Source organism: Brachionichthys hirsutus, chromosome 15 (assembly GCF_040956055.1).
Source record: "Brachionichthys hirsutus isolate HB-005 chromosome 15, CSIRO-AGI_Bhir_v1, whole genome shotgun sequence".
Classification (NCBI taxonomy): Eukaryota; Metazoa; Chordata; class Actinopteri; order Lophiiformes; family Brachionichthyidae; genus Brachionichthys; species Brachionichthys hirsutus.
The window spans coordinates 2,162,742-2,190,081 of NC_090911.1; the positions used below are offsets into that span (position 1 = coordinate 2,162,742).

Below are 27,340 nucleotides of genomic sequence, written 5' to 3' on the forward strand. Positions count from 1 at the left end.
ATGACGTCAGGAAATAATATAACATTTTTAAATGGAAAACCCAATTTCTTCTTTGTCTTTTCCCCCCATCAGGGGTCGCTGCAGCAAATCAACCTTCTAGTCGACTCAAAAAGCCTTTAAAAATACACATCAACTCTGATTCACTTTCATTTGTCATGGCTGGTGCTTAAAGATACCAAGAACAATCTAGAACCTTTCGATGATGATCCAGATCACCGTGCGGACTATGGTTAGGAGGGGAACGAGCCGCTTGGCGGAGGTCTGTGCTCTCAGAATGCTCTTCTAGTTTTTTGTGAGGATCATTGATCACTGACGTCTAACAGATCAGCACGTTGCCGATCGGGGGAGACAAATGTCTACGGGTCTCGACTGACGCCTGCACAATGTCGACTTGTGTGATTTGAAGAAGCTCAGTTGATCATCTACTCATGAAAAGCCTTAAAATTCACAGTTGGGTTTTCAGATTGTGCCGACTAATATCTGACACAACGAGGCTTAGAAATGAGGTTTGAGTGCAGCTGGAATTTACACACTCGTCCCAAACTAAAAGAACACCAACAAGGGCCCTGTGGAACGCCAAGAAGAGAACTCACCATGCTCATCGTTGGTGAAATTAACGTTTAATTGAACCCTAAAAACCAATATGGATGGAATACACAGACTTAGCCATTACCCCAGACAGAAGTGTATTTTAATGTCTAAGGTTAATAAAGATTTTTACTGCAAATATACAGATATATTTGAAGCAGATGATGCAGACTACTCCGGTCTACCTGCAAGGCTAAAATGTCACGACAGAAGACTGCCACTGTAAATAATAATAATTTACAGAAGAGATATTTACAGAAACAGCATGTTCTTATGAAAGCGACACACATGGATTGTGGAACTCACAATCATCTCAAAAATATATAGAATAGAGATAAATTAAAGCATATAGAATACTTAATATAAAGCATCAGAGTGTACACAACCCAGAAAATAATGTCAAGGAAGAAGCAGGAAGTAACTTCTGACAGTACTGTAACACTTACAAACTTTAAAGAGCAGGATTTCTGCAGAAATATATATTAAACAATCTCGTCTTATTTTCATCATATACATTTAAAAGGGTTTCTGTGGATTTGGTCTCTTATAAAGAGGAGTACATTAACCTAAGTAGTAGTAGTAGTAGTTCAAGTAGTGAATCTGTCTGCCCACAACGATTTATTCCCGTCCCCCCTCCGGGATTATCGATTAGGCATCACCATTAACTGAGTGCTTTCAGTGTTAAAGCCTGAACATGTATAAATATAAATATACCGATGTGACAATGCGCCTGGTACTCGACTCCAGAACTTAGTGAGGGTCTAATTTCAGATCATCCCAGACATATCAGCATAAAGCACCAAAAACTACTACCAGTAAAGAGAAATGACAAACATGTAGAGATTTAGGAGCCGTGAAACCAGCGGCCACCAGAGGGGGCCGATGAAAATACGCCTGCTGTTGGGCAAGTGAAACGCCATCAGCTCCTCTCACAACAGCTTTCACACCGAGGCCATCTTTAGGACGCTAGCGGTCCACGAGGAGGTGGAACAAACTGGCATGCAGCTTTACAAAATAAAAGCACGGCAGTCCCTCCTATAATCAGTGCAAGACGGGCTGCCTCCTCATTCCGCCGCCTCTCCAGCTTGCATCACGGCTCCGACCTGCATTTCTGTAGGACTTTGCAGACGCCTTCGGCCTGCAGGAGACTGTTGGATTTCACGCCGCGATACAGATAGAAAGAGCGAGATAAAGACGGAGCGACAGATATGCGACCGGTGACGAGTCCAGGAAACCTTTCTGTGAAACGAGAGACCCGTCCGTCCTCCCAGGGTCACGTCCAGCACGCTCTCGTCACCACCCCTCCTTCGATCGCTTGGCAAGGTCGCTAGCAATAGCGAGTGCGCCCCCTTTCAGGAACCTGACAAAGTTCTCGCCAACTATCGGCCCCATGGCGTACAAGCCTGGCCCCCCTGCTGCTGCCACATTATTGGTGAACGGGTCCACGTGAATCGGGTTCCTCCGGCACGTGATCGTCTCGTGGGGGTTGATGCCGAGCGGGCGTCCGTTGTCTTCCAGAAAAGAAAGGTTAGGGTGGGCACCGATCAGAACCAGCGCCTTGGAGACCTGGATCACAGTCTGTTGGCCAGAGGTCGACTCCAGGACGCACTTCCTGTCGGGACGGAAAGCTACAACCCTGTGGCGTGGGAAGCTCAGGTAACCACGGTACGACGAGGTGGGCGACAAGGCGCTGATGGAGGAGGAGGAGGGGGGGAGGAGGGAGGAAGAGACAGAAGGGGTCGAGGAGGTGTGGAGGTCCTGAGCAGGGTCAAGAGGAGTTGGGCTCGGGCTGCACTGCTGCAGAGTCATCATCTGGTGAACCTGGAGGAATGAAGATCAATTAATTCCTATTGAAATGAAGACTGAGAAATCAATGCTGATAATAATCAATAGAACGTTTGCCGGTTTCACTAACGGGGCATTTCTGGACACGTTTCTCATTTTGACTTGATGCCGCTTACAGGGAAACGTTTCATGGCCCCTTTGAACACGCAGTTCTACCAGAGTTCCCAAAATGGCTTCCCACTCGCACGGTGGGTCTCATTTACCGTTTAGGATGCTCGCTGGACACAAAACGTCCGGTTCTGATTCGCGCTCACCCTCAACGTCTCCTTGTGGATTTTTAACACAGACTTTGTTCAGGACGTCCGTTAGCTTGAAGCCTTTTGTTGAACCGCTCAGCTCGCGACAAAAAGGTTTTTGGCATGTTGTCAGCAAGTTAACGCCTGATCCAGTCTGTCGTCACGCTTTTATGAGGGCGTGCAACGACTCCGGTGCCAAACGTTGCTCTTCTCACCTTGTGGTACTCGGGGTAGAGAAGTTTGGGGAGCTGGTTGAAGATGAGGTCAGGGTCTGTGACCGAGCGCCTGAAGACGTGGTAAACAGGCGTGCTGAGATGGTGGGCAGTCAGGATGGCATCGGCAGCAGAGAGCCCCGCCCCCACTACGAGCACCGGGTTGGACGATTGGTCGAGCTCGCCGCGAGAGATGGCCGCTTCCAGCTCCCAGAATGAGTGGCAGACGAAGGGCAGGGATTCACCCTCCACCCCTAGTCTGGCTGGGATGTCGTGGGTCCCCGTTGCCAGCACTACATTATGCGCCAGGAGGGAGAAAGGCACCTCCGTCGGACCAGAGGAAGCATCTGAGGGGGAGAAGGAAACAGGAGGTGCAAATGTGGCGCTGCCTGGGAGGAGCTGCAAGACCATTAAGCGATGGACGGTACCTCCCAACACTTTGCCCTCGCTGCGCTGTAACCCCAACACCCTCCAATAGGGCGGCGAGCCCTCCTGGCCAACAGGCTCTCTGGTTACAGAGGTAACAGTGGTTCCACGTGCAAAGTTCGGCTCCAGAGACATCTGGGAGACGTAGTGCTGATAATAGGAGGCGATCTCTGCTGGTGTGGCTCGGTCGTTTCGGACATTTCTTGGATAAAAGAAAAAGGAAAATACCTTTATAAGCCAAAAAGAAGGAAGCCAATATATAAAAAAAACACAAAACAAGACATGGAGACACAAAGGGTGACGATTAAATAAGTCTTAACACAACATGTAGGCTCACGGAAAGAAGCAGCATTTTCATTCTGGGGCTTTTGACTTCAACCTGAAACAGATTTGGGAGAAATTGTGATGTCCTGCGTGAAGTTTAGCTCACAATGGATGCATTTAATAAAATCTGCTGCTTCAGTACTTCGCAGCAATATGGGTGAATAGTAAGGGGAGGGCGACGCATACTCCGCTGTGTGATATTTGTGTTTTCCTTCAACTGCTACGCTAGGCATTTTTGCTTACATTTATATTTGAAACTAATCCTTTCAAAAGGACTTTTTTCACTTTGTTGTGCCCGAGATGAAGATGCCGAGGTTCTCCTTGGGGGCGACCAGGTTGGATCAGATTATAAATGAGACGGTCTGGACATTTCCAGAGGAGAGACAGGGACTATATCGGTAGAAGGATGCGGCCCAGTGAATAATCTCAGAGTCCTCCAAAGTGGGGAGGTACTGGACAGATCCTCCTCCAATCATGCAGGGATATGCAAATCACCTGGACATAAACATTCTGTTCTTTCTGAATATTGCATCTCTGATAACCTATTTTCACACCCTGGAAAGAGAACATTTTTTTTCTTCCCCAGTGTACATCACACCGACAGGAGAATCAATTCCATCTTTGTGGATAATCTTATTCCACTCGTTTGCGCTTGTGAGTTTTATAGAATTATAGTATCAGATCACGCAGCACAAGCTCTTCCTGACGCTGCTAAAGCAAGGAGGCAGCGGCGGCTGAATTCCTCTCCTCTTCAGATACGGTATTTTTAACATGGCTATCACGCAACATAACTTCCTTTCTCAAACATGTGACCTGACGTCTCTCGCGCAACTGTTTGGGAGACCGTTAAAGCCTAATCATATCCTTTCACAAATAAAAATAGCAGCTTTAAATTGAAAGAAAATAGACCTTTCATCTCAAATTGACGGTTTTACCCTAGAGCTGAATTGTATAAAAACATCCTGAACTCCAAACTGAATTTGATCTCCACACACATCTCATATAGAGAACACGTTGCATAGGACTAAGAATGCAACTAATAAGCAAGGAGAACAATTCGGCAAGATACCGGCAAATTAAATAAATGTATAAAGATAAATAAATTCTCACAAGAACACGCAGCAATGCTGAGGTCTTCCAACCCTAAAAATTCACCTTCCAGGGGGGGCGGAAACGGAGATAGTCATCACGACTCTCTCCAGATCAATCCCCCCCCCCCCCCCCCCCCTTTTAATTTATTGTTATTTAGCATCTGTAGAGTAATTTATTTGTAGTTTTATCGGTATTGTTAAATGTCGATGATTTATGTACGAAGGACTTTCAACGGAAACAAGACCGCAAGGGCTTTTTAGAAATGCTCCTCTTAGACAGGATGTTTGGCTGTACTTGTACTGTAATACATGCTACTGTGTGACTGTACCTGTACTGCTCTAACATTCTAATTAATATATTCATCATCACCAAAAATGTGTTTAAATAATCATATTCCAAGTTTTACACGTCTGAATCTCACCGACTCCCAAGCGACGGAGAATTTTAAGTAAAACTGATTTCCCAACTCCGGACGAGAGGAACCTTTCATTGGGTAAATCACTGAGGCCATATGATCAGTGCAGAGTGGGAAGTCCACGGCTGGCCTCACCGTCAAAATCCCCTTTTCTTGGTTTTGATTTTAGGAGGAAATATGTTTGTGGCTTCACTAAAAAAATATGAGCATGAAAGCCAGTTCTGCTCGACACGGCTTTTTACAAAAAGCTTGTTTTCTCCATTTTTGGTCAAAAACTGGCATTTTTGGTGAAACCAGCCTATGTTATACTGTCGATTACGAAAAAACAGTAAAAAAGGTAGAAACAATTGTGTTTTCCTGATGAAGAGACTATTTCTTTGGTAGCTTCAGTATTTAGTGATAAAACACAATAACCTGTGGCTCTTCTCTGAAACAATTAGTTAAGCCGCTTCTCCCACCGCATGTTAAACATGCTGTGGAAAGAAATCAACGAGGCCCTGGAGCAGAATAATAAGTATGGACTAAAGGTTTATTGATCCTCTCCATTTAATTCACGAGGCGTTGCGAGTAAAGGTGCTGTTGACCATTACAGACCTGCGCTTATCTCTCATCCAGTCCTTCAGCTCCAGTCCAGGAAGCTCCATCCAGTTAGCAAGACTCAGAGTTAGCATGGAGCCCTCCATAGCCTTGAACAGCCACACAGAATTATTAGCAATTCAATATTAACTTTAGCATTTTAATGCTCTTAATGCATCGTCACAGGAAACGTGTTGGGACTCAATTTAGTCTTCAAACGTCACACTTTGTTTCATGTGCAAATAATGAGCCAACAACAAAAAGACAAAACACACTGTAATGAATATGAGCATGTCAGGGAACTTTACAAGAAAGCCACATTTAATATGCAAGATATCACTGCCATTATAAAGGGTGTTTAATCCTGTCGCTGGGTCTGTGGATTATTACTGTGAAACAATGGCAACAGGAACGTCTTAATACAATAAATAAATTCACATATTCTTACATAACAAATTAAACACCGACAAAACAAAAGGGTGATGATGTAATAGTGTCAAGCAGAGGAGTGCAGGACAGACGCTGGTGGATTTCTCCGAGAGAATGGAACAGGCTGTTTCAGGAAGAGAGGAACAGAGTGACGCTCAATAGTGCAGGAACGTGCACACACGTATGTGGACGACGTCTCATGCAGGAGTTGTGATCTAAAAGTGGTGGCAGGGCAGGGGGCGGCGAGGCAACATCGGACGTTGATCTGCAGGATGACGCTGGAAGTCAAAAAACAGGAAGAGAGCCAAAGCAGAGCCAAAAAAATCAAGCGGCGGAAGTTGCAAAAGGAACAGAGTTGAGTTGAGTTGAGGAAAGAAATAAAGCAGGTACTGGAGTGCTTGTTGGACATGTGTGAGGGACGCTCGACAGCCGTACGGTAGGCGTGGCAACGCCCGCGCCGTGTTGAAGTTGTAATAGACAAGCTGAGAGATGACGTCAGGAGACGAGCGTCTCCATGGGATACGACGTTTGCAGCAGACAGTAGTCCGTAGTGAGAGTTGGGAGCAGGTTGAGGAAAACCCGGAGGCTCTCAGTAAAGAGCAGAGGAATGGAAAACTGGGTGCACGCAAGTCAATGAGAGCAAAGAGACAGGAGTTCAAGCATCCAAAGGAGTGGAGAGGGTGTGAAGAGGTGATGGGGGCGGGGGGGCGGACGGGATCGACACTGATCCGTGACAGCTCGGTTGAAGGGGAAGGTCTGGAGGATGAGAGCACGTCGTCTGGTTTACAAATGGTGGCACCGACCAAAAGACAGGAAGCTGAACGGGAGCTGGCAGAGCTGGGGACGGTAAGGCTTTCACTGCGAGTGACCAGAATGGACAGGAGAAATGAGGACATGAGGGGGGGGGGGGGGGGGGGGGGACACACACACCTCACGTTGACAGTTTCATGGGAAAGTGAGAGAGAAAGGGTTGAGACGGTTTGGGCGAGTGCGTAGCAGAGGTGAGTGCTTTATAGGGGAAATGATGCCGTCCGGGCTGATCTAGCTACCCACATGCCAGGCTCCTCCGGGGGGGCCCTTCCCCAGCACCAGGTGAGGGACGGCGCGCTCCGCCTCAAACCGCCACTCCAAAGACGACGTGTGGTCCAATCCGAAGTCACCGTTAGGGAGTAGCAGCGAATCAAAGAGCACGGCCACGGGATTGGAGGATCGCCCCTCTAAGCCCTCGCACAGGTACTCCAGGTCCTGGAGAGACCAGGTGATGAGAACAATGAACACTGGAATCCTCATCCTCATGAACACGCATGTCCCGTTTGCATTACCTGTTCCAGGAGGGGCAGGTGAGGCTGCTCTCTCAGCTTGCTGTACAGCAGAGGGTTCGGGTGCGAGACCTCAGGCGACAGGTAGGGGGTGTAACCCGACAACAGGTATGACAGGCAGATGCCTGATGGGCCGTTACCTAAGAAGCAGACAGACAGGTGAGTCCTGACAGCAAACGGGGTGGCGGGTTTCAAATTACACGGTTGTGTTTTTCCAGCCGTGTTGCTGCGTGTGGGTTTTGTGTGTCTTCTGGTAGTCGTGGTTACACCTGCAGTAATCAGATTACACTCAACAGTCACCAAATAAAACGCAATACGAAACTCACTGGGAGAGCAACATGACTCAGCAAGTTGGATGCATGCATGCATGCTGCTTGTGACTCAGCAAAAAAAAAAAAACACACAAATACACGAGATAAGGAGCAGCAAAACGAAATCTCATTCTCATCTGACGGCCATGATGACTAACAGGCATTTGTTTTCCAGCACAGGGCCCCACAGATCAATAATATTAGAGATATTCTTGATCCCTCTGACACACCTCATACGTTTTCAAACGGTTGCCGCTTCAATCCAACATTAACCTGAACAAACTAAAGCGTTCAATTATTATTTTACCAAATAGGGAGATCCTTCCACGCCTAAATCAACAGCATGAAACATTATTTGCCCCCTTAAAGCTCAACCAACGACAGTCGTAAAGTCGACAAGCCGCTCTCTAGTGAGACGCAACATTCTGAACGCACCAAAAGTGTTTCCGCTCACCTTCCACACACTTCTAAAAACTAGAAGGGCAACTTCCCAAGTCACGGATGGATGACAGCAGGCAGTCCGATTCCCGCAGCAGGCAGAGCGTCGCCGGAGAAACCGTCTGAACTGTGATTGGACGGCTTTGTTACAGCGCCCGTCCGGTCGGCTTTAGCCCCGGCCACAGCTCAGAGCTTCATTTCCCACTAGAAGAAGCTTCGCCTTCGATACGCACCGTTGTGTGATAGTTGCCGTGGTGCGGTTGGGTTAAAGTGGTCGACACGGTTTACCGACACAAGTCTAAATAAGCTCAGATGGTCTGAGCGTTTGTCGTGTGATAGTTGTCGTGGTGCGGTTGGGTTAAAGTGGTCGACACGGTTTACCGACACAAGTCTAAATAAGCTCAGATGGTCTGAGCGTTTGTCGTGTGATAGTTGTCGTGGTGCGGTTGGGTTAAAATGGTCGACACGGTTTACCGACACAAGTCTAAATAAGCTCAGATGGTCTGAGCGTTCGTTGTGTGATGGTTGTCGCGGTGCGGTTGGGTTAAAATGGTCGACACGGTTTACCGACACAAGTCTAAATAAGCTCAGATGGTCTGAGCGTTTGTCGTGTGATAGTTGTCGTGGTGCGGTTGGGTTAAAGTGGTCGACACGGTTTACCGACACAAGTCTAAATAAGCTCAGACGGTCTGAGCGTTCGTTGTGTGATAGTTGCCGTGGTGCGGTTGGGTTAAAGTGGTCGACACGGTTTACCGACACAAGTCTAAATAAGCTCAGACGGTCTGAGCGTTTCAGCAGTTTCTCCTCCACGCGACACGGTTTCGTACCTACGATCACAACCGGCCAAACCTCTCCGGGGAGCGCTTCTTTAGCAGCAAGATCCATTCTGTGAGGAGGGAGAAACACAATCACCATCAGCACGGATAGTTTCGGCATCTTAATAATAAATACTACAAGTGTGGCACGTTATCACAGCTTATCTGGTTTCAGAAAGTAGATCAAGACGTTTCGTTAATAATTACAATGTCAAATGTCAAGTCAGTACATTTCCACCGACAGTCAAACCCGTCTGACCTTATTACGGCAACATGACCTCAGTTAAACATTAAAGGAGGCACGACTGCGGCACAAGATATTGTTTTTGGTCACTTGTGACGCTGAGGCTGCTAAATACCTTCATTTGGTGTTTTCATTTACAAACCAAAAGCTGTGAAGTGTCAAAAGTTAAACTTCAACAAAACATTTGATATTCTGACGCTCTGATCTTGCTAGAGACATGCGTCATGCGAAACTCTCAACTTGGGCCGAGATTAAATGTGCAAATATTGCATATTGATTCTGATTTCCATATCTAGTCCCGCTCTGAACGCTTGACATTGTGGGAGAGTCAGCAACCGACGCAAAGACCACGACGGCAATCTTTCTCCGATCAATGGGTGGAGCCCAACGGACGAAATGTGCCGAGTCATGCTTAGAACGGAGAAAACCTCGAGCTGAAACAGCAAAATGCATAAAACCAACAGTGCCTTTGACCACAGAGGGATCTGCTGCGGAGCTCACCTCATTCGCCACAGCGGAAAGAATACACGGTTTTAATCAAACGTAGACGATGAACATGGTTATGAATTCATCCATTCATAAATGAGTTGTTTTAGAGAACTAAACCACTGTTTAGATGTTTGCGGTGGCACCAATGCAAACAAAGATTAAAGCCATTGTTCTGCTCGACATTTTTCTTTTTACCGAAAGGCTCTTTTGAAACAAACCTACGTTGGTCAGAACACGATACTCTCAAAAACGGCTGCCAGCGTGCGATGAAAGAAACCAGCCGGCACTCAATGGGTTAATAAACACAAGAGGAAGAGGAGCAGAAACGCAGAGAAGAGACGGAAGCAACTCGATGACAAACGCGATTAACTCAGAGGTGGACAGAAACCATTTTAAAGCGAATCATCACCGAACTAAACGAGAGATCCTTCATCAGGCAGCAAAGACAGCAACCCAAAGGACACCGGAGATCGCCATGGGAACGGAGCTGGAAGCCGAACTTCAGACAGAAACCCGACTGCACTGGAGGCCTGGGAGCAATCCAGGAGGATTATCCCCATTATTATTATTGACTTTATGCCGACTCGTTCGTATCAGTAATAAGAACTCGGAGCGACTCTTCAGCCGCTTCTCCAAAGTTATGGGTCACAGGTTCTGCTTCCCAGAGGCCGGTACACCCTGGATGAGACACCACTCACACCCAGGGGCACAACCAAGCTGTTTCTGGAGGTGGGGGACAGCCGGGGAACCCGGACAGAACCCAAGCAGACACACGGACAGAACCTACGCAGACACCCGGACAGAACCCACGCAAAGACACGGACAGAACCTACGTAGACACCCAGACAGAACCCACGCAGACACCCGGACAGAACCCACGCAGACACCCGGACAGAACCCACGCATAGACACGGACAGAACCTACGTAGACACCCGGACAGAACCCACGCAGACACCCGGACAGAACCCACGCAGACACCCGGACAGAACCCACGCAGACACCCGGACAGAACCCACGCAGACACCCGGACAGAACCCACGCAGACACCCGGACAGAACCCACGCAGACACCCGGACAGAACCCACGCAGCCACCCGGACAGAACCCACGCAGTCACCCGGACAGAACCCGCGCAGTCACCCGGACAGAACCCACGCAGACACCCGGACAGAACCCACGCAGACACGGACAGAACCCACGCAGACACCCGGACAGAACCCACTCAGACACGAACAGAACCCACGCAGACACGAACAGAACCCACGCAGACACCCGGACAGAACCCACGCAGAGACACGGACAGAACCCACGCAGACACCCGGACAGAACCCACGCAGAGACACGGACAGAACCCACGCAGACACACGGACAGAACCCACGCAGACACACGGACAGAACCCACGCGGACAGAACCCACACAGACACGAACAGAACCCACGCAGACACCCGGAGGAGGCAACAGTGCTACCCACTGCACCACCGGGCTGCCCGTGAATTATACCGGTAATTATTTTATCTGTTATAAACCGTTTTACGTCAAAACGCAACGCAGTTTATAGAGTAGCATTAACTTCCCCCGAAGCAGCAGCAGATTGTAAATCATGATGAACATTACGAAAATGTCCACTCTCACTTCTGGTCGGTGGGGACAACCCGGAGAGGGGACCGTGGAGAAACGCCCCGCCCACCTGACCCACTCGGACTCCACGGAAACGAACGAATGGCCCCGCATGCTCGTCACGCTGCAACAATGGACACAACGGGGCATTAACTTACGGGGTATTTGGAGGTGAAGCGACGCTGCGTCCTCTCGAAGCTAACGAAGCGTTGATAAGGAGAGAGGAGTCTCCTTCCCTTCTTCTCCTCTTCTTTTTTTGAGCCCTTCCTCCGGTCCTCTTCGGGATCAAACGCCTCCTTAAACAGCTTTCGACCCGCACGCCCCAGATATACGCCGCTGAACGCTGTCCGTCCGTTTGGCCAATCAGCAGCCAGCTCGCGCTCAATTTACGTAAGTTACGCTTCCCCTAACCCCGCCCGCCCACGTTAATAACAAAGATCGTCTATACACGAGGCGGTGGCGGTTTAGGGTCAAACGAGGGATGGGAGGGGAGGGAACCCGATTTGTATCAATGATTAGTAGTATCAATGAAAACAGAAAATCTCCCTCAGCCTGCGTGTGGATACAAGTCTCTTAATTACTTTAAAGCAAGATGCATTGTACAAACTCGTTTATGGTTGCCCTCAAAGGGCCAGATGTAACGGTAACAAAGTATAAATGTAACTAAATGTAATGTACAATAAATGTAACTACTCCTTAACATGCTGTTTAATAACTGTTTTTATTATTTATTTAAGCTACAAACATTAGATATGCAATTGTATAGTTGATAAAATATATTGATAGCTTCTTGCTGTTATTATAACATAAATCCTTTCAATTTATCAGATAAAGAAAACCACATTACTCTATCAATCAACAATCAAACTTATTCAAGTAAATATTAAATAATAGTAAATAACAAAGAAAGAAAAATATTACCTTTGTTCAAAACTCTTTTGTCACAGTTGAGAGGGGCAGGCCTTTCTGTAAAACACGCCCACCTGACTGAGTAGACCAATCATGACGCGACATGTCATGTTTGGGCTACACCTGTGTGTTTGCATGTTTGCTTCCTCAGACAAACAAGCCTTGCATGCTTCGGTCTGCATGTTACACAAAGGCAAAAAAGTAATCGGAAATGGTGAAACGTTGCAGTCACCGCTTGTGTAACCATGACTACCCGGTAGTCACTACCGGTACCCCGAATGGCTGGAAGGAGGTGCACTGTTTACTCCCTTCACTAAACCGACAAAGAACTATGTGAAATATCTGTGCTGGATCAAACACGACCAGCAGAATCCATTAAGAACGTGAAATAAAGAACATAAATAAATCTGTGTCAGATGTAATGTGGTTAACCTATTTATTATTTACGCCTGTATTACACACCGACCAATTGGCATTTGGCACCCGACTTCTTCCTTACCGGCGGGATGTTTTTATTACTCTGCATGGTTATTGATCGTTAGACCATAATGTAAACTATAAATATATATTTAATAACCAAAAGGACAAGATCCCGGATACAAGTGGTCGAGCTTCCTCCGCAGGATGGCTGGGCCGTCTCCCCGGGGAGGTGTTCCGTGCATGTCCCACCGGGAGGACACCCTAGAGCAGACCTGGGCATTGTACGGCCCCAGGGCCGCATACGGCCCTTTGGTTGACTCTGACCGGCCCGTGTAAGGTTGATTGGAAATGACAAAATAAACACGTTTTCTAATTTTATCTCATGCGTGGACTAAAACTGCATTCAGTGACAGCTCAACATGATGCATCTTTCTTAGTGAGCACAAATACAATATTGTGACGTCTTTAGGATTCTAAGAACCTTCACACAACTTCCCAACAGTATTAAACTAAAAATGAGTTTTAGAGTGAATGTGATGAGTTACAAATGGTAAAATGTTCACATTTATTTTTTACTATTGTTTTGAGAAATGTAATTGAATAAATTACATTTTTTGTGAGGAAACCTCAATGTTTTATTGCTTAATTATAACATATACTCTTATTAGCTTGTCAAAACAATTTACTGCTTTGTTTTTTATATAAAGAAATACAATTAATATTATGCAGAATCGAGTTCAACCCTCCAGAATATTTTCTGTTTCTCATGTGGCCCAATGGAAAAAATAATTGCCCACCCCTGCCCTGGCCTAGAGTAACTACCCAGTATGTCTCTCGGCTGGCCTGAGGACGCCTCGGGATACCCCCGGAAGAGCTGGAGGAGGTGTCTGTTTTTCTCTTTACTTAAAAAAAATCATATAAGATATGCATTGAATCCATTCACCAAAAATCAGTCCTAAAGGTGTCCGATATGCACTATCATGCAAAATGTCTTCTGGATCTGGTCCAGAACGAGGTCAGGAAAGATATATAATATATCATGAGAAACCCTATTTACGGATCCCTCTTTGTTCTGACCCCGCCTCTTCCTTATCGTTGCTGTTGCTTGTCGGACTTTTTTACCTGGTTTTTGAATTGCTGTACAAAATAAACTACGTTTCTTTGTCTTACCAAGATCCATTCGACACACAATTGTGTCAAATTCCATGTCAATAATCAATCGTGTCCGTGCTCTTGGATTCGCACCATCTCCAGTCCTGGCACAAGACTACAAAGCAGGATTTGGGTTGAGCAAAGCAACTTCAAGGTCAAGCCCGGGCTGGCGGTACGACGACGCTGGCCCACTTCTTATCGGGATACGTCGCCACGGTATCTTAAACTGAGCAGCTGAGCCCCTCCTTGTTTGTGAAATGGATTAGACTAGTCTAACCTGGACCTGATATCTAATAATCCAGTAGATCATGGATTAAGATTATAACGTGGACAAAACAGAACAAGGTTGGATGAGGAACGTGAGGGCCCACTCATCTTATTATTTTAAATGGATGAAACGAGCTAGATGCGAACCCGTCAGGTACAGGTGGACAGCGTGAGAACATGCGGCTAATAGATCAGTTAAACACCAAAGGGAGGGGCTTCCTTGTGATGCATTACACATTATTCAGATTAAAAATTATCCAATGTTTTAACAGAACAGACACCCTTAATTTCTTGACAAGAATTTTAATGTGTGAAAGGTCCCGTGGGAAAACTTGTCATCTTCTCTTTAGACACACCAAATCTTAATTATTGTTTTTGTGATAAAAATTAAAAGAAAAATTATCTTTAAAAGTTGTGAGAAATAAAAATACAACTGATTTGAATGAATAGAGTGTGATGCTGGTACACGGCTGTGTACGGACCGGCTGGGATGGCGGTAACGTTTGGTTTACATATAATTTACAGTGTTTGACCTTCAATCAGGATGTTACTGTCCACAAATCATCTATTTGCAGAATGAAGATTTTAAAAAGTCCCTCGAAGTTTCAGTGAATGGCAGCAGAGACGATGATCCTGTAACAACACGGTGAATTCAATCTCAAACTGGGGGCGCCGTTTCCATCTAGCCACCTCCTCTGAGCAGCAGGTAGACGGCAGAGATGACGATGGCGGAGGCGGAGTATGTGAACGCAGCATTGTATAGAGCGCTGCTCCTGATCTGTTGTGCCAGCGTCCTTCGATGCTCCTCCAGATGCTGAACCATCGCTCCCGGCTCCGGCTGGGTTCTGCCCTCTGGTCTCTCTGGTGTCGTTAACTGCGGCTGGACAGCTTGCTGTTCAACCTGTGGTTTGGCGTCCACAAGTTCTCTCACCACCGACAATTGGCCCTCGACTCTGCGGATTCCCTTCTCCAGCTGTCCCAGCTGTGGAGGCAGGGATTCCAAGAGGGTCTCTGTCTTCCGGCTGCTGAGGCAGAGGTCTTTTAATGCCGAATGGAGAACCACGGCCGACTTTGGCGACCGTCCCCGATCGTCCTCAAGGACGCCGCGCTTCTCTGTGTGGCTATCTTGCAAAGCCACCTTGAGACTTCCGATGAGCATTTGAATCTCTTCCTGCTGGGAGCGATGGTTCACAGCTTGGACTCTGACGGCTTCCTGCAGGGTCTCCGGACCTTTCTGGGCTTCCAGCAGGAGACTCTTGAGCTCCTATACGTTCGAGATGTGAAGATGTGTCAGCTGACGGTCAGTTCAGACTGGCGTCTTTGTGATTGTACCAATAAAACATACACAATTAAAGAGGGAATGTTTTCACAATGCGCTTATTGGAAAACAACCCTAAATAAAAGACAACTTTTTATCTTCTCGTGCTTCTTTTTTTTCTTGCATCCAAATACATCCACCTCCTGTTTACACTCGCAAAATGCCATAGAATACATTAACATTGAAAGATTTTTCCCACTTTCACCAACTTTTTGTTTTAGTTTGCATCACTCATGAAAACAAAAATATTCAACATGAATATTTTAACCCTTTAAGTGCAATTTACGTCACCATCTTACTAAATAATACATGGTTGCCGATTTATTTTTTAACCATCATCGCAACGTACATTTTTGTACATCAATAATTAGTAGTATCAATGAAAACAGAAAATCTCCCACTCAGCCTTCTTGTGGATAAAAATGGTAATCTCTTAATTACTTTTAAAGTAAGATGCATTACAAACACTATATATTAAAAATATTTGGTAGTTCTGATTAAATCTATTAATTTGGCATCAGACCTGAACCGAATACAAAATTTTAACTTTTAAAATAGCAGATTTCATGTTACGTTTTGGGATAAAAAGACGTAAAGTTGGCATTGCTTTTCACCTTAAAACCTAAAATGTTTCTTAGTCATAGTTAGTTGTAGATCAGTATCAGGAACTAAGATTTCTTTTTTTTGCAATGTTACTTATTTTCAGCAGTACTAAAAACAAAGTATCGTGTCAGTGGCTATTAACTATTTTACAAAATACCACATTAAGATTATTTTCGACTTTAAATAGTTATTTTTTTCCCCTTGACCTTGGAATTTGCATTCGTTTTCTCTAGTTTAACTCTTTAAATCTGACTTAAAAACAATGTTTTTGAACAAGAAAAATATTTATTTTTAGTAATAGTGTGTGTGTGTGTGTGTGTAAATGTTTAAAGGAGGCAGGATGTGCAAACCCCAACAGAACGGTACTTGCAGACACTCTCTCCACAGCGGAGTGTCTGCAAGTACACTCGACCTTTGGGAAATGTCATTCCATTTGCATTAACACAGTCAAAATAGGCAAAAAAGAAAGTAAAGATGGCCGGCGCAGAAACATGAGACGCCGGGTTGCACAATGAAGACACGTTAGCAGTTCTCAAAGGCCGTCCATGTGGACAATCTCACATTGATCCAGAATGCTAATGTTTTGATGTTCAGCATGTATGTTGTTTGCCATCTTAGCTCAAACTGTTAGCCTGCTAATGTCTAATCAGAAACCAGACGCAGCTAGTTTGGCAGTTCTGTAGTTATAACCCCAGACGACAACAGCTGGGTCAGTGTTTTAGTTCTGAATGCTCCAGTCGCCTCTGAAACCAGAAGGACATCAGTTCAGCCGCTCACCTGCAGACGGACTCGGTTGATGTACGTTGAGCCTACGACCCCGATCAGAGCGCCGATCACCGAGCCAACGATGGACCAGTTCTTGGTGCGTTCTGCCCTCGTCCTCTCCTTCTCATGACTCGCCCTGACGGCTGCTGAGAACAGAGCAAACTTCTCCCTCTCGGAACTTTCTGCCTTCTCGTACGCTGTCCGGAACCGACGCTCATCCTGGTCAGAAAGCAGCAGAAGGTCCCTCAAAATCACACACAAGCAGCCGATGTGTTATTCTATAGAAGCGTTATGTTCCAGTGCGTACAATTATACATTTATTTATTTCAAGAACTGAAATCTGGATTCTCCGGCACAATTTTCTATCCAAAATTGGGACACCGAATGCATTTATAAACAGTTTCTATCTCATTTGAAATTGGATTATCTACACAAAAGTAACTAGAAAGACAATCAGAGACTGCAGACCCTCGCCTCCAAAAGACTATTCGATCTTGTGAGACAGTAAACAGGGCTTCCGGATCAGAGGGGCCAAACCTGCTCTAGCTTGCTGCTCCGGAACGTACTACAAGACTCCTTCTGGACTCTTTTTCCCATCATGCCATTCGTGTCCCTCCCTCTTTTTCCCATAATGCCATTCGTGTCCCTCCCTCTTAAAGCGGCAGTTTACAGCACAGGCACAATTCCAGATGTAAAAATAATTCTAGAATCTGGATCCAGATCCGGATCAACGCCATTCTCGGGGAGGACCAAGCCACGGACAGAACCTTGCTTGTGTAAAAATTTCAAGTCGATTGGGTTCCTAGTTTTTGAGTTATGCGCTCAGACAGACAAACAGACAAACAAACAGACAGACAAACAAACGGACCCAATTGCAATACCCTCGCCTCCCCTTCGGCGAGGGTAAAAATGTCTGTGATACCAGCTCATACATTATTCACACACACACACACAGTCTAAGTTTAGTAAGTGGTGACAGACTATACGTGATGTAATCACCGGCCTGCTGCGCGCTGCAGGGGAATAACACACCGAGCGTCGAGGAGGACTCTGGTGTTTGCGCTTCATCCCCCATTTTGACAACATCGACAAAAAAAAAAAAGGTCGCGAACAGGTGGGTGGCCAACACATGGTTAATATACTGAAACGAGCTCGTGCATCTCAGCTGTGTGACTCAGATAATTGAGCATCATGTCAATATGTTTAATCTAAATGGGAGAAAAGAAAAAGATTTCCACTTAAATGGAGAAACTCACACGTTCTGTTTTTGTGTCGAGCAGAAACGTTGGAAGACGTCATCTTTGACTTCACTTCCTGTTCTCGACATTGCAACGTAATGCGATGGGTAAGTTTCCCTACCACTACTATGCTACACCCCCCCCCACATTGTCACCTGTCCCTACTCGCCTGTAGCAGCTTGTGTTCGAGAGTGACCAGTTCCAGGTAATGCGTCTCCTCCCTGGAGACTCTGTCCAGGCGGTCTCTGACCTCCTTCAGCCTGACCTGCAGGGCCTCCAGGCTGGCCTGAGCCTCGTGCACCATTCCTCTGGCGACCATGAACGCCGTCTCAGCCTGGAGGAGACAGACATGCCTGAGATTCACAGTAGATATCAGCATCCATCGCTGGATGTCAAAGGTTCCCCGCTCCTTACTGACCTCAGTGACGTTGGTCTGGGCTACACGGACCTCATTGAGCCCAACAAACTCTTCATACCTCTCCATCCAGTAGCTCGCCATGACACTGGCCACTTGAGTGGACTTCTGTACCCACTGCCTCCCCATTTCACCTGCATGCTGGTGCAGAGGTTGCAAAGTAAGGTTGAAAAACAAAGCAAAACGTGTCGGCACTAGTATCTCTGAAGACTTCCCTTACCTGTAGAACAGCCTTGGTACGGTCCGTTCTCACCTCAGGCTCGCCTTTCCCATCCGGCGGGGTGGGATTATTGGGAGGGGCAACGCCCGGCTGATGGCGTTCACTGTACGTTCGGACCAAAGTGATGATCCTACCACGCACAGGCAGGTGAGACGCACAGCATGAGCCATGAGCCAAAAGACGGATTGGAGCTCCTCCGTGTCTGAAAGAGTCAAAACATTCATGTGCTGTCGATCAGCCAGTCAATAGTATTTCGTACCCCCCCCCCCCCCCCCCCGTGGACTATGTTCTGTAGAAATACCTCATTGAAAAGGGCAGCAGGAAGAAGCGCAGCTTGACAACTGTTAGAGCTTCCCTTTCATTGTATCCTCAGTCTCAGAAGGTAAACAGCCGCCTGTAGGAGAAATAAAAACGTGGGATGATTCAGAGGGCTCTCTTAAATAGCCATCCATCCATTTCTAGCTCCGCCGGGGAGGTTATGTGATGCTTGTCTGTTCACCCATCCAGAACTCGAGAGGTTCTGGATGGTTCTGGATGGATCTGGACAACATTCTCAGGACACGTTGGGAATCTTATCAGGAACTGATGATCCAGAAGAGATCCTGGATTCTGATTCTGGATCACTTTGACATTTTCGGTAACATTGCCATCAAAGGAGCTTCAAAAAATCTCGATTGATTATTGACATGTAATTTGACACAGGTGTGTGTGTCACTCCAGAATGGAGTCAGGAAACAATAATTAATTTTAGCATTGAAAACCCGCATTTATGGATTCAAAATCAGTGAAAAATGCAACTCCGAGTCTCTTTCTTTCATGGTTGGTGTATAAAGACACCAAGAACAATCTAGAAGCTTTTGGTGATGATCCAGATCAGCATGTGGACGGTGTGAATCCAGTTAGGAGGGGAACGAGGTCTGCGCTCTCTGAGATCTTTTCTAGTTTCTTGGATGACTGCTGCTTTTCCGCCTTGCAGATCACGGGGTGTGTTGGAGCCTTTCCCAGCCGGCCATGGGCGGGAGGCGGGGTACACCCCAGACGTGTCACCAGCATCAGACACAATTTCAGCAATCCATCTAATTCATTCATTCATCAGCAGCTCATCTGAATCCAGCTCACCGGTGTTGCCTATTTGACTTAATTTTGTGTCAAATTAAAAAGGTATCACTGAAATCTGAACTCTGCTGAATTCTAGGTAAAGTTTGTCCTTCAATCCTATTTTGAGATGCCAAATGGGACTTTACGCTCGTACCTGAAACCATCTAATGTTCACAAAGCGCTAATGCAACTTCATATTACAGTTTATGCATTTTAGAGGAAATGATTTTTATTCCATGACGCATGTAAAGGAGTGCCTTACTCCGATGCTAAACTAACGAATGAAAGAAGCAAGCAGGAAACTTTATTATCGCCATTTATATAAAGAATTGTAGAACGAGGCTAATGGTGAGAGTGAGTCAGCGCCGCGCCACAATGGAACAAACTGACCTCTACAACAGTTCTCAATGACTGACGCCATCATTGGCAAGAAACTAAAATACACTTCTGCATATAAAGTTCACCTCGTTAGTATTTTCTTTCCAACCCTTCCTCCGAAGTCTGCTGACCGGGTCCCCCTTTCATTCATCAGCGGCGAACTTCTCACGCCACATTTAAACCCGTCACTCGCAAATTGCCACTTTATTTGTATTTGAAAGTGTTCACTACTTTAAAAACAATAAATATAAATGAACAATGACATACCTGCTCTCGTTAGGGCACAGGTCACAAGCAGGACGTCGGTTTTGCTTCAGGGAACTACTTAGACAGCCTGTCACATTTAGGTTCAGGCGAAGAAGGAGCCTTCTATTTCCGGGTCATTGCTCAGCCTCACAGCGGTCCTGATAGCAGCACGTACGAGGAAGCTAACTGATCGGCCTCGCAATAACATTATTATTTTTGCTTTATACCGTCGGGATTAGTTTAAATCATGTCTGGCCGGGAAGGTGAGATTCGTTTTAACGCCGTCTTCAGGTTGATATTAACGGTGGTTTGTTTTATTTAAGGTTTTTACCTGACTGCTGCTAGCTAACAGCGGGGCTGTATAATGTCTACTCTGCATTTCTAAAGCTTTTTGTGTTGTTGTCACTGAGTGTATTCGTCATGAAGGTGTTTTAGAACAACCCTTGTGGTTGTCTGGGCATTCGACTAATTATTTTTCTTCCTAACAGCTCACTTGAATAAAATACTAACATTTATTCTCTCCAGGAGGTAAAAAGAAACCACTGAAGGCGCCCAAGAAACAGAACAAAGAATTGGATGAGGTAAATCCCTCTTCTTTTCATCAGGCTAGATGATTATATATATATATATTAATGCAGCTATTCGTTTTTTCATGCTCTCTAACAGTGGCTGCATCCGCAAATGTTCTTTCTTTCTTGTATAATCTTATAAAAGTACAAGCTGGAATATAAATTCAACAACAAACTTGCTGAAATTTCCCAGGGTTATGTATAAATCCATGCATACCCCTACACTGTATACATTTTTATTTAAATATATGCAATTAGAGCTCTAACTTTGATTGAAAGCATAAAAATCATTTCTGGTGAGATGCACTTTCCGAGCATCTGCCCTTCATAGTTGGTATAGAAGGCATCATATTTGATATTTTCTTCCTTTCTACATGTCAAACAAATCTACCATATAGTACAAAAGTTTTGTTATGGAGTAATTGGAATGGAAATGTCGGGTTTTCTGCAGGAGGAGGTTGCGTTTAAGCAGAAACAGAAGGAAGACCAGAAGGCCTTGGAGCAACTGAAGTCCAAAGCTGCAGGAAAAGGACCTCTATGTAAGACCAATAAACAAATAGGAAATGATTTGTACAAGATTAAAAGTCTGCAGACGCTCACTAGATCCCAAATTGAAAATATTTCAATGACTGTACCCTCTGAGATAAAGCTGTGGGTGTACTGCCAGTCTGAGGATGAAGGACGTGTGACAATACATGACACCTCTGTGGGATACACTTTCATATCCATCCAACCATCTTCCACCCCTTATCCGGAGCTGGGACGCAGACACGACGGTCTCAGCAGGGATCTCCTGACTTCCCTCTCCCCAGACACCTCATCCAGCTCTTCCGGGGGAATTTTGAGGTGTTCTCAGGCATAGTCTCTCCAGCGTGTCCTGGGTCTTCCCCGAGTCCTCCCAGTGGGACATGCCCGGAACGCCTCCCCAGATGCCTCAGCTGACTCCTCCCGATGTGGAGGAGCAGCGGCTCTGCTCCAGGTTCCTCCCTGGTGATTGAGCTCCTCACCCTGTCTCTAAGGGTGCGCCCAGCCACCCTGCGCAGGAAACTCATCTCGACCGCTTGTTTCCAGGACTTGTCCTTTCGCTCATGACCATCGATAAGAGTAGGAACGTAGATGGACCAGTAAAAATCAAAAGCTTTTGCTTTCGGCTGAGGTCCTTCTTCAACGTAACCGTTTGTCAATCTTATGCTCCATCCTGTCCTCACTTGAGGCAAAGGCTTCCCTGGATTAGGAGGTGCTGATCCTCATCCCATTCGCTTCACACTCAGCTGCAAACTGAAACTTCCTATACGGTCTATACTAGGAGGCCGGACATCAGTGTGCAGCTGTTGTAGTTTTTTTTTTAAATACAAATGATGTTAAATTATCAGGCAGAAATTTTCTTTCACACCCAAATCTTTTGTTTCCTTTTCTTCCCCCAGCCGGCGGTGGCATCAAGAAATCAGGCAAGAAGTAAATCCTGTGTGCGGTGACGATGCTTCCCTGGCCTGACTTCCTGCATCGTAGATCGGACGTGTGTTGACGTCAGCCCCCACCACTAAAGTGCATCTCGAAGACAAGAACATCTATCGATGGTCAGGCATCAAATATCATGTATTGACATGTAACCAGAGTTTCCACGATGTGTTTATTTGCTGAGAAAAACGTCACACACTGTCTACAATCTTCATGTCTGGATCAGAAATTAATTGATTTGAGAATTGTGTAAAAGGAAAGGAATCCTGATCTCCATTTTATGTTGTGGCCAAATGAAACTCAAACAGGAACCCAACGCACCAACAGTATTTTTTATTTTGTTTGTTTGTTTATAAAGTGGGAGATTAAAATGTTTAAACAAATTAAAATATGGCCTGTTTCGTCTCAGTTTGTGAGAATAAAGACCGTCCAGAATCACAGCTGGCTGTCAGGTGTAGTTTCCAGTTGGCTCAGTGTTTACTTTCATGCCTAGTGAAATGTAAGTTATAAATACAAATTCAGACACCACTTTGTTTCCGCTAATGATAAAAGGTTCTCAATAGAAAATGGCATCCTGTCTGGAGAATAAAATCGGCTCAGGCCAAATTCGTTCAGCTTTCTGTTTCAGCAGCGCTTAAGTTGAGATAAAACCAAAATGTTCCTTCATGAATCTGCTCGCGTCAAAGCCTGGGGCTCCCCCGAGGTCCTGATCTGTGAACGGGGTGAAAGGTGTTTGACAAACATTAGTAGGAGCCAGGTTATCCGATTTATTCAGACCTATAATGAAGCAAGCGTCACGTGTAGTCTGTTGAGCCTGCTCTGCAGCTCGCTTAAGTTGGTTCATAGCGCCCCCTGCTGGTCCGGAGCTTTGTAGTTTCTGAATCATGTCAGTTCATGTGTGTGACGACGCAGTTTGTCTTGTTTAATGGGCTATGCTGAATCATTATGACCAGGTTGAAGACATTCTTTGGTGAGTATTGGCTATGACTGATAAGTATCTTTGATGGATTAAAAAGGTTGATTTCATGCCAGTTTACCCATTTAATGAATGTTCTGGTATCGTCAGATCATATTTGGTTTGATGTTTTCATTCAAATCTGGGCAACAAATGAGGCCACAGTTTTTCTTGGTCTATTATTCTTCTTGCTTGCAGCAGTAAGATAAAAACAGACAACTTGATCCATAAAAAAAAAACAGCACCGACTGATAAGTGTCATTTAGAAAACCAGATATGAGCAGCAAACCAGTGTCAACCTGAACACCGGTTACCTACAAAGTGGTTCTGGTAGGTGAAGGGTTAATAAGAGCAGCATTTTCTTTTGGGTATTATGGATGGATCTGCTGTCTTGAGTTTAAAAATTCCCCTCATGGTTCATCTTGGCCTTCCTCCTCTGGAGAATCTGGATCTGCAGTCTGAGCTTCTCCCTCTCCAGCAGCCGGTTTCTTCTCTTCAGCTCCAGCAGATCTGGATCTATGATCGCACAATCTGACGGCGCCACCAAACCTGCAGAAAGAACGCGCGAGAGCTGCATCAGGCGGGGTTAGGAAGGCCGGCGTTTGTGTGACGTGTTATAGAGTAGAGTCAAAAGCCTTCATTGTCATTTGTGTGGCATACTGCAAAATTCGACATTGTGTGAAATCCATATATTGTTACGGCCGCAGAGGCGGAGGGAATGTAATCACCGCCGTTGGCCAGTCTCTCGGTCATGATTGAGAAAGTTATGGATGAATCTTCATTACATTTTGAGGAAATGTTACCGTTGACTTCTGGCAGTGAGAATAAAGACATGCTACATGACACCATGCTTGGTTGGAGCATAAATACATTCCTCCCATCTGTGAGGGATGCGGTCACAGAGTCCAGAGTGAAATACTTGTATTTGTACACAGAGGTTTGTTTGTGAACATCAGTTTTACTGTTTAGTTGCATGCATTGAGTCGTGACTGCAGCGCTGCTGGTTACCATTCTCTTCACAAGTCACAGACTTGAGCTCCACCTCCACAGGATAATGGTCACTCACTTTCAGAGCCTGGGAAATAAACGTACGTCGATATTCGGTTGCCAGTATTATACTATTATATCATCTGGATCAATGTGAAGCGAACCGGCGCAAACGTAATGCAAACCTTATTCTAACACCAAATGTCACAGAGTCGAGTTTCACCAAATGTTTGAATGGATTGGCCATTTTTTTCCTTTTCTAAACCCAATGATTTTTCTCATTCCCACATGGATGCACCATCAGGCACTTAAACTATTTGATTAAACTCCCTGAGGTGAACCGACCTGCTCCTCCAGGAGTCCAAACGACTTCTGGAAGTTGAAAGGTTTGGCGGAGTTTGCTACCACGGCCTGCAGCATGTCGTCTCCATAAACCACTATCCTGGATAGAGACCACATAGTTGCGGAGATGGTTTCGGTCTCAAATGAAACAATGAAACATTGGTTTCCTCCTGTTCCTGTCCCGCGTGCTACCGGTCGTATGTGTAGTCATTGCGGCTGCTTGCTGTGGTGTCGACGTCGTCTCCGATCAGCCAGTGGAAGTTCTTGTTGCTTCGGATGCGGATGGTCTTCATCCCTTTGCTGGAGACGTACGATCCGTCAGCATTGAAGTCGCCAAGGATCATCACGTTCTAGAGCACAAATATGCACGATGTTAATGCAAAGAGAGACGTTTGCATGTGTCTGCTGGGGCTCTGTGGCCCCCCCCAGCCCCCCCACTATGACATCATCTCACCGAGTAAAACAATATTACATACTCCTCATAATGTGTGACGTTCGTGTCTGTGCGGACTTGTATGATATATGTGGTAAAACCTAATAAATAGAAATACTGTACACGTAGTCACCACCATAGGATCACCACTAGGTGACCCAAGACCTAAACTGATTTTTAGGGATGCCCTAATGAGGTTTGTTTTTGCCCCCCCCCCCCCCCCCCCGAGTCCGAGTCATTTGATTTTGAACCGATTCTGATTCTGGGAATTTGGTTTAGTGTCCTGTGATCCAGGACAGGACGTTTGAGAATTACCGTCCTACATCTTTGTCAGCGTGAATCACTGCCGTCGCCGGTGTGCCGATTACGTCATGTCCTTACATCGGTTCTCCACTTCTTCACCACATGCTGGAAAACATCGTACAGCTCGTCCAACTCGTTCTTTGAGTCCGTTGGTTTGGTGTGGACAGGAATCAGTACCAAGTCCTTCAGCACTGACGGACACACACAGTTACAGTGGCTGAATTGGGCCTCGTTTATTCCATTCTTCATGACTTTTTACTCTAAGTCTAATTCACAGACCTACATACATTCATGTGATTAAAGTCTCATTACTTTTAGACCCAGCTAGAACGTGTGAGTGTTTTTACGGAACCATCCTCTACCTGTACCGAGGCATCGGAACCGCAGGATGTAAGGATCCCTGGCAAAGACATCGCCTCCCTCAGTTGCCTCATCGTCAAACTGATGAGATCCCACAACATCTACCATGTCGTCCCTGCACGCACGCACACACACACACACACACACCAGTAGGACAGTGTGCAGTACTTGTATCGCATTACATTCCTGACAAACCAGCAGAGTACACAAGTATTTTATAATCGTTACTTCATGAACTGTCTCTGGGTGTGACAAAGTGGGAGAAACTCAAACCTTGTCCTTTACCCATTTACCTTTATTTTTACTCATTCATTTTACTATAAATTATTAGAGCAGGGGTTCCCAACCAGGGGGCGCTCGCTGAGACAACATTTTATGGGGTGTATGTAATTTAGCAAAAATAAAAAAATAATAATAATATAAATAATACATTGCAAATCCCGTTAAACACTTTAACGGGATGCATTTGCTGGATTAAAAAAAGATTTTTTCGATTTTACTAAAACTTGGCTAAGTCTTGAGTTTAATATTATTTTATTTTAACAGTATGAATTAAATTAATTTCCCATTTGTTTCTGACCTGAGAACTGATTTCCCAGAGGTCAGTGACTCACCTGTACAGGAACATGAATTGCTCCTTGTAGTGTTTCCGGCCCAGACGGCTGCTGATCTTCAGCGTGTAGTGATGCTTTTTGTTGGCTCTGAGGAGAGAAATGGAGATTTTGTAAATGTGTTTTGCACGTCATGTTTCATTTTTTAAATAAATATATTATAAATATTTATTTATTTATAAATAAATAATGATAATACTGCTCTCACTTGTTGAGTGCATCCAAGAAGGTCTGCACAGACTCCCCACTGGCATCCACCACCTCCAGGATCACAATGATGTCATATCGAGAAACAATCTGGAGGGCAGACGGAGACAGCAACATCAACGTTCCACGCTGGTGCGCACAAAGTTCCGCTTACATTTGCTCTTGAGGCTTTTCATAAGACCTTTGAATGGTACATCTGATAGCCGGCGTCTCATCCGGGGCGTACCCCGCCTCTATGCTATAGCCAGTTGGGATAGGCTCCACCAAGACCCGTGACCCGCAAGGTGGAAGAACGGCTGATTGAGATCGTTTCGTCTTTGTACAGATAAATAAAATAATTGATGTATCTGTTACCTTAATCAGGATATTTAAGATGCCCGGGTCTGACACTTTGTTCCTTCCAAATTTCTGGATGTTAAAAGAAGCAATTTTCATGGTGGCTGCAGAGAAAGAGAGAAACATTGCTGGCTGGCTGTTCGTGTCTGAGCATGCACAGGTATGGGTGGTATTATTGTATATGCATCACACACACACTTGTGTGAACAAGTTTGTGTCCAAAGCAAACATGTCTCAGCTCACCTGAGGTGAGTGGGAACGCTATAGATTCATACTGAGTCTTCATAATGCTTGAAGAAAACCGTTAAAGACGTTCACATTTATTTTGCATTCACTCAACGCTTTTTCATCAGAAATGGTTGAATTATAATGA

General features: G+C 45.5%; 4 protein-coding genes across 5 annotated transcripts; 1 reads left to right on the forward strand and 3 right to left on the reverse strand.

The window, feature by feature from the left end:
* Positions 1–609: 609 nt before the first annotated feature.
* osgn1 (oxidative stress induced growth inhibitor 1) lies at positions 610–11,629 on the reverse strand. The gene is made up of 8 exons (XM_068748674.1): positions 11,536–11,629; positions 9,039–9,097; positions 7,466–7,602; positions 7,197–7,388; positions 5,733–5,824; positions 3,310–3,509; positions 2,885–3,228; positions 610–2,409 (listed from the first exon to the last, which is right to left on the reverse strand). Exons 2-8 carry the CDS (start codon positions 9,094–9,096, stop codon positions 1,882–1,884), a joined length of 1,551 nt encoding a protein of 516 aa, XP_068604775.1. The 5' UTR covers position 9,097; positions 11,536–11,629; the 3' UTR covers positions 610–1,881.
* Positions 11,630–14,421: 2,792 nt separating this feature from the next.
* Positions 14,422–20,487, reverse strand: ccdc51 (coiled-coil domain containing 51). Its single transcript, XM_068749106.1, has 7 exons — positions 20,428–20,487; positions 18,986–19,078; positions 18,685–18,886; positions 18,468–18,605; positions 18,219–18,383; positions 16,824–17,030; positions 14,422–15,389 (listed from the first exon to the last, which is right to left on the reverse strand). Exons 2-7 carry the CDS (start codon positions 18,988–18,990, stop codon positions 14,808–14,810), a joined length of 1,299 nt encoding a protein of 432 aa, XP_068605207.1. The 5' UTR covers positions 18,991–19,078; positions 20,428–20,487; the 3' UTR covers positions 14,422–14,807.
* Positions 20,488–20,541: 54 nt separating this feature from the next.
* Positions 20,542–22,893, forward strand: tma7 (translation machinery associated 7 homolog). Its single transcript, XM_068749183.1, has 4 exons — positions 20,542–20,669; positions 20,932–20,987; positions 21,427–21,514; positions 22,400–22,893. Exons 1-4 carry the CDS (start codon positions 20,654–20,656, stop codon positions 22,432–22,434), a joined length of 195 nt encoding a protein of 64 aa, XP_068605284.1. The 5' UTR covers positions 20,542–20,653; the 3' UTR covers positions 22,435–22,893.
* A 777-nt stretch (positions 22,894–23,670) lies between these two features.
* dnase1l4.1 (deoxyribonuclease 1 like 4, tandem duplicate 1) lies at positions 23,671–27,066 on the reverse strand. Of its 2 annotated transcripts, none has more exons than XM_068748673.1 (9): positions 26,986–27,066; positions 26,633–26,721; positions 26,428–26,514; positions 25,816–25,928; positions 25,532–25,644; positions 24,910–25,067; positions 24,721–24,817; positions 24,397–24,463; positions 23,671–23,904 (listed from the first exon to the last, which is right to left on the reverse strand). In XM_068748673.1, exons 1-9 carry the CDS (start codon positions 27,064–27,066, stop codon positions 23,786–23,788), a joined length of 924 nt encoding a protein of 307 aa, XP_068604774.1. In that variant the 3' UTR covers positions 23,671–23,785. The 2 variants fall into 2 exon arrangements, with proteins under 2 accessions (XP_068604774.1, XP_068604773.1); XM_068748672.1 differs by having other exon boundaries at positions 23,671–23,937.
* Between the last annotated feature and the right edge of the window lie 274 nt (positions 27,067–27,340).